The sequence below is a fragment of the Poecile atricapillus genome, chromosome 3 (genome assembly GCF_030490865.1).
Source record: "Poecile atricapillus isolate bPoeAtr1 chromosome 3, bPoeAtr1.hap1, whole genome shotgun sequence".
Classification (NCBI taxonomy): Eukaryota; Metazoa; Chordata; class Aves; order Passeriformes; family Paridae; genus Poecile; species Poecile atricapillus.
This window is the reverse complement of record NC_081251.1, coordinates 44,436,707-44,448,880: the sequence shown is the minus strand read 5'-3', so window position 1 is coordinate 44,448,880 and position 12,174 is coordinate 44,436,707. Positions and strand designations below refer to the sequence as shown.

The 12,174-nt window shown below is 37.1% G+C and overlaps 1 protein-coding gene across 5 annotated transcripts in view; it reads left to right on the top strand.

Annotated features, from left to right (window-relative positions):
- ATG5 (autophagy related 5) overlaps positions 1–12,174 on the top strand; it is a 72,032-nt gene that overhangs the window by 22,115 nt on the left and 37,743 nt on the right. For 4 of the 5 annotated variants that reach the window (XM_058835054.1, XM_058835053.1, XM_058835057.1 and 1 more), the window contains one exon: positions 9,254–9,348. The exons of the other annotated variant lie outside the window; for it this stretch is intronic. In XM_058835054.1, the coding sequence (XP_058691037.1) occupies positions 9,254–9,348 (95 nt within the window). The remainder of the gene's footprint in view (positions 1–9,253; positions 9,349–12,174) is intronic. 5 annotated transcript variants of the gene reach the window in all.

Sequence of the window (12,174 nt, the reverse complement as noted above, 5' to 3'; positions counted from 1 at the left end):
AAATCTCTGGTCTCAATTCATCATTTGAAATTTGCTTAGAAAATCTTCTGGAGTTTATCAGGAGAATGAATAAAAAAGTTACTAGTTTTTAAATCAAAGCTACCTTGTATACTTCTTCCCTGTACTGCTACCAAAATGGGGAGTTCTTCCCATGCTCAATCTGTAGAGGTTTGATTAACTGTGAAGAAAGATTAAATAATTAATTTGAACTTTGGAAATTAGTGTATTGCTTAAAAGTAATTTTAAAAACCCAGTCATTACCTTCCTGGGCTGATAGTTAAAAATTTCCCAAAATGCATGAAGTTGCCTTATAATTAGCATCAGTATGTGCTTATTCTGGAGTTAAACTAGCATGGCACACACCAAACATTGGTGTTGCTGATACCATTGAACTTAGGGAATGTGATTTAGACCGGTTCAGATAGCCCTGCACAAAACCATGCCAGTGCTGGTTTGGTGTTGAGCAGGATCTGTCTTCGAGCAGGCTGGACCTGCAGAGTGAATCAGCTGCATCAGAGAGGGCCTTCCTGGGAATGTTTTTGTTGTTTTTTCCATAGCAGTGGGTTTTGTTTGGGGTTTGGTTGGTTGTGGTGGTTTGTCTGTTAATGGTTTGTGACTTAGACCTCACTGTTAGTTATGTAGCGTTATGGGATTGTTACCCTTTCTGCTCAAATGACTAAGCCAATGCTCCACTCATATGGGTGTAGTATTGTGAGTCTAAACTGCCATCCCCCTGAAACTGCTTTTGGCTTTGTTATTCCTCTGTTCTGGCCTGGTGTCTACTTGAATAGCTGCCCTTTTGTGCTTTGGCACAAAGGTGGGGAATTGATGGCAGCCTGTGTTACCCCACTGGCTTTCTCTTCTCTGCTCTCAAACAGGAGGCCAGAGCAGGTCTGCTCTGTCTGATGCCAGTGCGAACCTGTGGGTTTCAAAGGAGGGCATGAACTGTATGAAGGCATAGAAGGAAGGAATGCAAAAGGTAACACAGCATTCACAATGAGATCTCTGCCACCAGAGGCAGTTGCCCAGAGATGGGGTAGAGATAGTGTTTCTCATGTTTTCACCCTCTTGCGTTAGATGGCCATGTGCCTAATGAAAACCATTACACTCTGAAGGAGCAAACTTTGAGGTCTTTTTTTGCTGCCTTCTGCTTTTCTTCCTCCCCTCGCTCTCAAAATAAGTCATTTCCTGAAAGATGTGTATGGTCTAACTAAAATTTAAACTATCTCTTAGACACATACTTCACTTTTAAATGCAACTTTCTTTAGTTGTTGAGGGTTTCTTGTTTTTCAGTTTGAAATGCTTATAAGTTACTTTCTGCTAGTAAACTTCTGAATTTATTAATATGCATTAATATAAAGGTTCCTTAACTTACAAAAAAAGCTTTATTTTAGGAAAAACATAGTATGGGGAAAGCCAAGTGGGTTAGAAAGTTACATGGTGTTATGCTGGTCTGTTTCAATATATATAGAGAGAGCTTAATTAGAGATGAAGAAATCAAAATTCCAAGGCTATCCTAGACTGGAGCAGAGAGCTGGAGGATGGATAAAATTATCAGGAATCCTTTTCCCTTTGACTTTTGCAGGAAAGTCTGTAGCAAGCCCTGTTGTTAATTCCTATACAACCTGTGGTTGTATAGGATTACTATACAACCAGTTTCAAAACTGGCTCATACTTGTTTGTTATCAGAGCTTTCCTTTTAGTTTAAGTGACTGGACTTCTGAGATCACCTGCTATTTTGCTATAGATTAAATAGCTTAAATTTTGTAAGATGTATGCATCTCGATGACTTTCTTTGCTTAAACCTATTCCAGGTAAACTAGTGACCTAGAAATGAAGGGAGGTGATGTTAAGGAAACAGTGTACTTAAAGTGAAACTTCTGGTTTGTGACTACGTTTAGTAAGTGAAAAGAATGTTGGTAAGGTATGGCTCCCTTGTGTATGCTCTAAGAAAGCAGGCGATAATCTGAAGAATGATGTGCTGCTTTCTTGTACAGTCATCAAAATGTCCTTTTATGTTGAAAGTTGTTACTTTGCTATCTGTGACATGAGGAATATTTTCACATTTCTGTGGCTTCTGCTATGTTAAGTCAAAACTGTTCTAAGGTCCTGTCTGTCCATATCTGATAGTGACTCATATATGAAGATAGTCTGAACAGTTCAGTAAACTTGTGTTCCCTTTTCAGTGGTAGATTTGTATTATATACCACGGTCTTTCAAAATGCCTGAGTAAACTAGGTGTTTAATAGCGAGAATATTTTGACTGTGGCAATGGGTAAAATGGAAGAGAGAAATAAATATCTTAATGATGCCATACCAGTACTTCAAGCTGTGCTCTCAAAAAGGCTGTCACTAACTGTAGTAGTCATTAAGAGTCAGATATGTACCAAAATCTTCCTGAAGTTCTTGATAGTTGAAATTATCAGTGTTTTTATAAAACAAGAATATGAATGGTGAATTTAGGTGAACTGTGTAAGTTAGAGAAAAGTCTTCAAATAGCTGGGAAATTATAGTAACAGCTGTAAATAATGTATCTGAATAGCACAAAAATTGGTTTTAAAGTGTTCAAAATATTTAGTTATCAACAAAAGCTCCTTCATGCTTGAGACACACCACACAAGAACTTGACTTTTTATAAAGTTAGTTAGAAATACCAGTGAACAGAATTATGTATGCATAGACTGTCTGTCTTCCTGGAAACAATGTAGAAGTAGTATACTAAATGTTTAGAAAGCTTCTTTTTGACTACAGCAGTTAAAAACAGTGCTTGTTAAAGCATGAGTCAGTAGAAAATATGCTTGCTCGAACATTAAGGAAATACGGTTTGTAACCTTGACTTTCAGCTGCAGCTCTCTGTACCCTACCGTTTGATGATATGTACGTGACAGATTAACCCTTAGTTTGTCTGTGACTGAAAGGAGCAGTTGGGGGATTGGATGGTAGATCTGCCATTTGGAGGAGTCATGATGGGCTGGAGCCTTCCAGAGCTGACACACAAGTCCTGCACCAGAGACAGGAAAAACCCCATATGTGGCAATCTAGGGGCTGACTGGGAAGCGTCCTTCTGGAAGCTGGTAATAGTGAGCAGGAAACTGAGTTGAAAGCCTGTTGTGTGGTATTGCATAAATAAAGATTAACCGGGGAACTACTCAAGCCCTTGTGCCCTCCACTTGGCTCAGCACTTGTAAAGCTGTACTGGGACTGCTGTGTCCTCTTGAGACCTGTCTTGGTTTGAAAACACAGGTGTCTGCTAAGGAAGGTAGGAGCCTCTCTTGAAATGGAAAAAATGTAAAGCTCCCCTCTTCCCCCAAATTATTATAATTTTGACATCAGGGGGCTCTCAGACAAAGATATGGGAATAGAAATAACAGTTCTTTACTAGTAAAATTAAAATTATAATGCAGTAGTACGAAAAAAACACTGACAGTCAGAATATGATTTGACACTCTGTTGGTCAGAGTGTTGTTAGCAGTCCAGTTAAATGGTGGCTGCAGTGCTCCAGCAGTGACAGATGTGGTTCTGTTGAAGTAATGATCCTGTAGAAGAGTGTAGTTTTCTTATGAAGGTCTAATAGCTGTGTAGATGGGTTTGGTCTTTTTCTAGGAATCCAGTGGAGAAATGCTGACTGTGGTGTTCTGAGCCTCAGATTATATCCAGGTAGGAATGCTTGGCTCCTCCCCCTGGGTGGATGGATGTAATTTCGTCAGTCATGCAGTGAGACCCAATGGCCCATTAGAAGAAGAGATCCCCCTGGAGGGAGGATGGGTCCTGGAAGAGATAAAGAACACAGCCCTGTCTGGTTTTAACAGATGATAATAGAATACATACTTCTGGATACATCTTGCATTGGAACCTAAGACAGGACCCCAGGACAAAATGAACATGGGCAAACAGAAAAGAATCCAGCAGAGTGCTGGTAAAATTCTTAGGGGCCAGAGCAGATGCTATATTAGAGAGTGGGGAAATGGCCTTTTTTAGCCTGAAGATGGAGGAAGTTGAAGGTGGATTTAATACCAGCTTTACCTGAAAGAGAAGGCCCCTAGAGAAGATGGAGTCAGACTGCTCCCACTCTAGTCTCCACTGGCAGTGGAACTGGGCAATTACCAAAAAACAGTTACTAGTTACAGCAGCAGGAAGTCTGATGGTACATGGGGAAGGGAAGGTGGGGTGGCCTGGGGGAGTGAAAGTGGTTGGGTGGAAACCCACAGAGACAGTCAAACTTCACTGGGCAAGGCCTTGAGCAAACTCAGTTAACTTTGTGTAGGCAGCTCTTTTGGGGCAGGGTGAGGAGCTGTTATTTCAAAGCTTGACCTCCAAAGGCACATCCAAACTAAGATTTTCTGTTCTTGTACATCTTGTACTATGTCAGTCTTTGGTCTCAGTGCTAGGTGTGGTTCTGCCCAAGTACTTCCATGGTTCATGTGGTTGTTAGACGGTGGTGAACCACTGAGAATGGACAAGTTTTGTGTTTTTTAAACTTCAGTATTGAATGTAGTTGTGTGCAAGCTGCGAGTTGGTATTGCTTGCATACAGCTACAGATACAATTTAGTTTCAATAAATGGTTTTAAGAGGAAACCATGAATAGTCCAGACAACATTGTGCATATGTGCTACCCTGAGGGCTACACCAGTATTTTCACTTCTTTGACTTTCTAAAAAGATGCTGAAATACAAGAGCCATGAATTAGTATTTCCTTTCTGAATTTTCAGTCTTTCCTTTGTTTTTGTATTAATTCTTTCTGTTTTATAAACCCTCTCAACAGTCTTCTTGAAATATGTCTTGTCCTAGAGTCTGATAATCTCTGATAGCCATTGCATCACTATCAAATAGAGAAACAAAAGAATTCCTTACTATTATAATATTTTTGTTGATAAGGTTAAAGATTAGGGTGGGTTTTTTTTGTTCTTTTACCTACTACACTGCAGTGGGATCTTGATTTTATGCTCTCTATGCTCTCTTGTTTTTCATTGCAAGGTATTTGTAGATATGTTTTTCCATTCTGTGATAATTGCCCAGATTGTTTGTGTATGCAGATTTAAAGCTATGCTGCAGTGAAATGCACGTGTTGATGGTGAGCACTTGAGCAGTGCCTTTTACCCTCTCAGTGATCCATCCTGTTGTAGCCTCCTGTGGATGAAGGAGACGTGTCTAACTTCAAGGTCCATGTGAAATTTCAAGTTGTTTGAAGCGTGACAGTGCTAGAGTTTCAGAAAATGACTGTAGGAGCATGAGTATGTATGTATGAGTGAAACTAATTTTTCTGGTTGCCTGAAGAACATTTCAGACTGAGACCCAAGGGCAAAAGGGACCCCAGCCATTTAGTCCTCAGCCTGGACTAATCCTTAGTTAACACTGCTCAATAGTAAGAGGTTCAGCAGTTTCTATTAACAATAAAGTATGATGGGATTACCAAGAACTTTTTATCATAACAAGGTATAAATTTGGATTAATTTCAATGACTGCTGAAGGATCCCTAACCTGTTTTAATGGAGGAAACAACAATTCTCAGTGTTTCCCTGTGTCAGTAATTTTTTCAGCGGTTTTAATGGGTTCTTTAAAGCTGTGAATCATTTTACTGGTAGGTTTCTGAACCCTATGTGCATAATGTGGCATACTGGATTTGTAAATTTATGTTTGAATTTACTTCGTTGCTTAATGTATTTGTGTACTGAGATTTTTGTCCTGGGTGACATTAAGTCTTTGTAGATTTGCCAACTCATAATTTTCCTAAATATGTAAATAGATTTTTTTCAAAGCTCTCCTTAGATTCTATACATCTCTGTAGTACTGAAAGCTAATGTCTGTCTGGTATTTGGGCATTCCATGGCTGCATTTCTAAGCAATGAATAGTTATAAATATTAGTGACTTGGCTGGTATATTTCTTGTTATTTGGTTATGAGCTTTCTGATCTTTGACATAAAATACATAGGAAAGTTTATATTTCATTTTAGGCATTTATTTAATTTTATTTAATTTTAGGCAAATTTATATAGCAATCATCTCTTGTTTAAGAAATATGATTAGTGAAATATGAAACTATTATACTGTCACTAATCTCACTTTGTTCAAATCTTATTGTCATTACTTTAAATATTGTTATTCAGATAGAGACATCTGCCTTTTGCAAGTACTGTTTTTTGCTAATACAGAAACTCTCTAACACTTCAAGCAAGCACTTTCATAAAAACAGATGGACTGTGAAAAACAAAAAGAATCAGATTTGACTGTTACAGTCGTTTAGATGTCATGCAGACTGCGTAAGCTTTTTATGAGGGAGAGAGAGAGAGAAGTGTGTAAAGTGCTTTTGCTGATAGGTAGAGACTCCTCCTTGTTTACTGGCTGGATGAAAACTCGGTTTTGTTTTGATTGTTAAATTTCTGGCTGGAACCTTCTGTCTTTTTCCTGTCTAGCCAATAAACTAATTAGTTCTTATAGTTCATTGTAGCACTAATAGCTTCCTTGAGACTTTGCAAAAATAGGGGGTACTGATACATTAAAATGAGAGAAGGAAGAATCCTTTCACTTAGGTTTTTAAGGAGGTCAGTGATTTTGTTTGTTTATTTTAAGTTTTGAGTCTTAAGGATTCTTTGAAAAGCAGTCACTTTTGGATTTTGTACTTTTGGAGCTTTAGGATTCTGGCACTCAGCCAATGCTCTATTAATAAAAGCTCTTGCCTGGTCATATATATCAGTATGCAAACTGGATAGTTTTCTTTTTCTCCTGCTTGCTCTAAAAATTTGTCTTAGTTTTCTTACACCCAACTGTTTGGTGTGGTGAAGATACAGCATCCCTGTAAAAATGTTTGGAGAACGGCAATATAAGGTTGTGAGGAGAAATTTGTTTAGAGATCTTCACAGTGCTGTACACAGTGGAGATCTTAAGATATCTGACTTCATTATGTCCAGCTAAAATTCCTGGGATATCAGGTGGATTGACAGAACATGCTTGATTACAAAATGCAATGAGTTCATAATTCAACTGTTGCAGATTTATCGCTGTTATATTTGGAAACTATAGAAACGGTTAGAACAATAGATTGTCTTAAGCACTGCATAAGTGTTCAGAGAATATTCTGAGAAGTATACATTTTTAAATTTAATTGCCTTAAATAAGATTACCTGGTTTCTGGCATGTTTTGTGAGAGGTGAGGAAGCAGGAATGAAGAACAGAAGTGAATTAACTGCACATTACTGCTTTGCTTTTTTTTTGTCATTCAGAACCTCCCTTGTTTGCCCAAAAGGGTGAATATATTTAATCATCTGACATAAGTTTTTTATTTGTTCATAATTTCTTTTTCTTATCCATAAGATGTGTTGTTCATTTCTGGTGAATTTTGAGAACAGTTCACTCAACTTTCCTAATTACTGTAATACAAGCATTAAACAAGTAAATCAAGTTAATGTTTGTTTTATCTCTGTTCAAGTAGGATGTCTCCAAATATCGACATTCCTTATTTAAGTCTGCTGAAGCTCACTAGCTTAAGTAGGTTTGGGTTATTTTGTTTTGTGTGTCACCATAACAGTTTTCTCAAGTGAGTTAGAAGTGGTAATTGAAGTATAAATCTATCAGTGCCTGCTGTGGAATGCCTGTTCACATATCTGTAGTGAAAGCTGCAAGCCATTTTCACTGCAGGAAGGAAGCATGCTAAATCTTCACTTTCCCTCTGAAAGTGTTCCTGAGGAGGAGGCAGTCATCCTTTGTGTTGGATATTTTAAGGCTAAACCTCTGACTCTGATTCTGATTCTCAAATGTGGGATTGTTTGATTAGAGCCTGCTCCAGGGCTGTCATTGTCACTCCCAGCCCAGTGAATGATGGGGTAACACCCTGCATCCAGGCAGCTCCTCATGCCGGGCAGGTGCCTGCCTGGTGGGGCTGACTGTAGCTCAGGTAAGTGCCTGTCAAGAAGCACTTGCTGCTAATCAGGAAACAAGGGTGTGGAACTACTTTCTGAGATAAGTATCAGGAAATGCTCCTACAGCATACTGAGCAGGAATTTGTTCACAGTTTCTTGGAAATTCCTGCCTTGTGTTACATTCAGTCAGGAAAAACAATGTATTATAAACCCTGCAGTATATACTAACCTGTGCCTTTTAGTGCACTGGCAGGCACCTGTGCTGTATGCTGGAGTGAAGCAAATCTCAAACTCATTTTCTGCAATTGCTTTAAGTGTAATCAGCACTTTTGGAAACAAGAGGAACCTTTGTCTTGTGAATGTATTTCTGTATTTTACCTTCCTTCACCAGGACTGAATTCTGTAATGAGCATATTCAGTAGGAGCCCAGCTTCTTGAGACTTGGCTGAACATTGTGCCTAGGAGGGAAAACTGGAGACTGTGTATTCCTTCTGTGGGAACATCCGCAGTGTTTGGTGTCTTGGAGAGTTAGGGCCTAAAAGGAAATTGATCCCTTGCTCTTCCCCTTCTAATGCTGCCTTCTCCAGTAAGGCTAGCAGCAGCTTTATTCATCTCAGCTCTTTGTATTCCTTTCTATCAGTTCTGGTGCTAGTTATTTTCTTCATTTGAATAATTGATTTGCATGTATAAAAGCCTTTATCGCTCTTAGACCTATGCTGTCATTAGTACATTTCAAATGTAATCATCTAGTCAGTTCTTGTAATGTCTGAACAACATGAAATGGTGTGCAGGCTATTTACCCTGCTTACTTGGATAATAACAAAATTGTGTTTCAACCATAAAATTTTATTTTCAGGTTGTGTCATGAATCTGGCAGTGTATTTTCTGATCATATCATGCATTGTTAGAGATTATTTTGAGATCTACATATCTAAATGTAAACCACTTAAGAAGTATTTCTCCTGCTTTAGTTTCTCTATGCTTTACATTCATTGTTCAGTTATAACTAAGAACAATTAGATGTTTTTAGCAGATTGTAAGACAGTATGGACCAGTAACAGCAGGGAGTGGAGAAACAGGCACTGTTAGTTGAGGTAATGAAATCCACAATTTATAGCCCAAGATTTTCTTAACAATGGGAGATAAGATACGAGTAAAAGTTGCTTTCTCTTTCAGTTCAATAAATCACCACATCACTTTTTTCATAGGACAGTGCAGATGACCTACCTTTGGCTTCAGGCTAAATAGGGAAGAGAACTGTAGGAAAAATAAATTCATACAGGTTAAACTTCTGTAAGAAAAGTTTGCATGTTGTTCCAGTTGTGTCTCATTTACCTCTTTAGGTTGGAAAAAAGCCAGTGTTATTAATATTGATAAAGTCTAATTTTACCTTCACAGATAAATTTGAGCAGTTTTGGGCAATAAATCGAAAACTCATGGAGTATCCTCCAGAAGATAATGGATTTCGATACATCCCATTTAGAATTTATCAGGTAGGAGACAATAAAATAAAATCAGTCTTCTACTGAGTTGTCATATATTGTAATCTGTTTTCAGAATTATATGTTTCCTTTTCTAGCATTATGGCAAAACTTTGCATGCTCATCTTTGCTGGACCCTTGATTGAGTTGTATGGATTAACAGACAAAATAGATTGTATTTATTCTAATAGGTAATTAGCATTTATTATGTTGCAAGTGTGTAAAACTTGAGAATGTGCCACAGCTGGTGTATATGATGTTTGCTCTTTTTTTAAAAACAGTCCAACAACCTAATTCTGTTATTAAAAATAGCTACTAACTATGAAGAATAGTTAGTAGGTTTTAGTTTTTAATTTGCATATTTAGGTGCAAAATGCCCTGTCAAAGGTCTAAGCCAAATAATTTTGGAGCAACACTTTTCCCTCAACCTTATGGGCTTTTCTTGTAGGTATTTTAAGGTGGAAGTAATTGCATAGGTCTTGCATCTAGTTCTTACCTTTGTCTTCTAGTTGTATACTTACATCCCAAAACTAGCTTTGAATGTGGGTTTTTTTTTTCCTGTTTTAATACACCAGCACTTTATTTTTCTCAGCATTTTGTTTGCAGACATTCCTTGGAATCCTTACAATTTTTCTTATCTTAAGGACATCTTCTCAGTTTTTATAGCATTGAGATCACAATGAAGTTTGGAGTTATGTATGGTTAAAAGCTTATACAAAAATTTGTGTAGCCTCTCTGTAAATTAAACAGTTGTGCTCCGTTGGAATGTTTTAATCTACTTATATTTAAGTTCTGCACCAATGGCTATAAAAAGAAAGTCCTTAATTCATAGTACTGAATATTCTGATACTACTTTGTAACAGATGTAATGACCATAGAAGCCTATACAGTCTTGCAGTGGGAGTGGAATAGCTTTTAATGTTAGATGTAAGACATTTACTGTCATAATGAAACCTTAGATTGAGAACGGAAGTCAGTTATTTTGTCAGAGATCACAGCAGATGGCAAGGTTTGTGTAAGAATCAAAAGGTATGTATCAGGAAAAGTAGTACTCACAGCATTTGTTTGGTTGGTGACTAAGTTATTTGCTTGTTCTCTGATAGGTGTGGGGTTTTTTCAAAGTCTTTTCATAGAAATCACGTAAATGGGTTTGTAAAAAAGAGATTTTGCTCTCTGAATAGGTCACAGATCTTTAGGGCATGATGAAAGATTTCTGTGATACCACATGATTTCAAGCTAATAAAGCTTTTTAAAACTAAGTAAATCAATAAAATCTATCACTTGAACTAGTAGTACTTAATCTTGATTCCCATTACCTTCTCAACTGGAAAGCCTTACTTTCTATAGTTTAAACCCAAAATATCTAACTAAGAATTGAAGACTAAACACAGACAAAGATGATGCTGAGACAGCCTTTTTGAGAAGATTGGTATATATTATTTTCAATCATGTTGGTCTTAGCATTTCTAAGAATTTCCAGTCTTTTTAAAAATGTGGGTGCACGTCTCAATCTTTTTTGTTTGGTTTGTTAGTGTGTGTACTGATTACTCCTCTGTGTGTTCAAAGGAATTTTCAGGAAGCCTTAGGAAGGGTGAGATTATAATTTAATTCCAAACAAGAAGTTGGTGACAAACTTGCATATGGAAAAATAACTGATTCTAAAGTGTTCTTCAGATGTATTTAACCCCCATCCTGAATCCATATAATTTCCATAAGTGCTGGTAGAAGTCTGCTTCTAATTGGTTACTTGTACATCCCTATGTAAACACCTGATTTAACCTGAGTTTGTCTTGCAGTGGATATTTATTCCCTGTGTGTCTTCACACAGTGTTCTTGTAGATACTTAAGGATATACCAGTGGATGGCAGGAAATGAGGCATTGTCTTCAATGGGAAGAGTTTCTCCTTGTATTTTTCATACCTTCTATCATGCCAAATAATTAGAAGGAAATTCTGAGAAGGGAACTTTCTACATTGTTTTTGGCAGTATGAGGTGGATGAATTTGTTTTCCTTCAAAAAATTGTACTAGATTATGATAAAAATATGAAAAAACTCTCTTAGCTGCAATTAAATGTGAATTGGCAAAGTTGCTGCAGAAAAAATGCATTCAATAATGTGATTTGATAGATTTTTTTTTTCACTGAAGAATTCATTCTTTTAAAGATTCAAAAAGTCTTTCAGTTGTAAAGTTTGTCTATTAAAATACATTTTCTAAAGAGTAATGTGAATCATACCTCATGTGGTGACCAAATCTGATGGTGTGTGGGAGAAAGAAATGGCAAAAATATGAACATCATACTTGGGTAAGTCAGAACTGAACTAACCACAGGTAATTTTAAACACCCTTGTCCACCTCTTCTTTTAAGTATAGCAGCTAAGATTGGACGAGAATCCTGGCATTTACAGTAGATGATATAAAAAAAGGTTGAGAATCATTAAGGATCAACTTGTTTACAATTTTAAAAGTTAGCTAAGATGTCTTGGAGATTTTATTGCCAGATGTCTGCGATATACTTTTAGCTGTGTTGTATGGAACTTGAACCAGATAAACCTTTGACATAGGTGGAAACTTTTTCTACCAGAGACAGTTTAAAAATAGTATTATATTTTTGTGATACTTTTAATTTGATGTGTCAAAATAGAAGCTCCCCACTTCACTTCAGAGGTGTAAGCTGCTTTGTCTTCAACTGACAGCTTTTGGTGCACAAAAGCTTTTTTGCGTTTTTATCTGGTACTACTGTAGAATTGAATGCTTTTTGCCCTTGTTCTTTAATGGCAAGAAAGAAAATAATAGTAATGCTTTGAGTATATTTGAATTTGAGTGTTGTTTTTCATGTC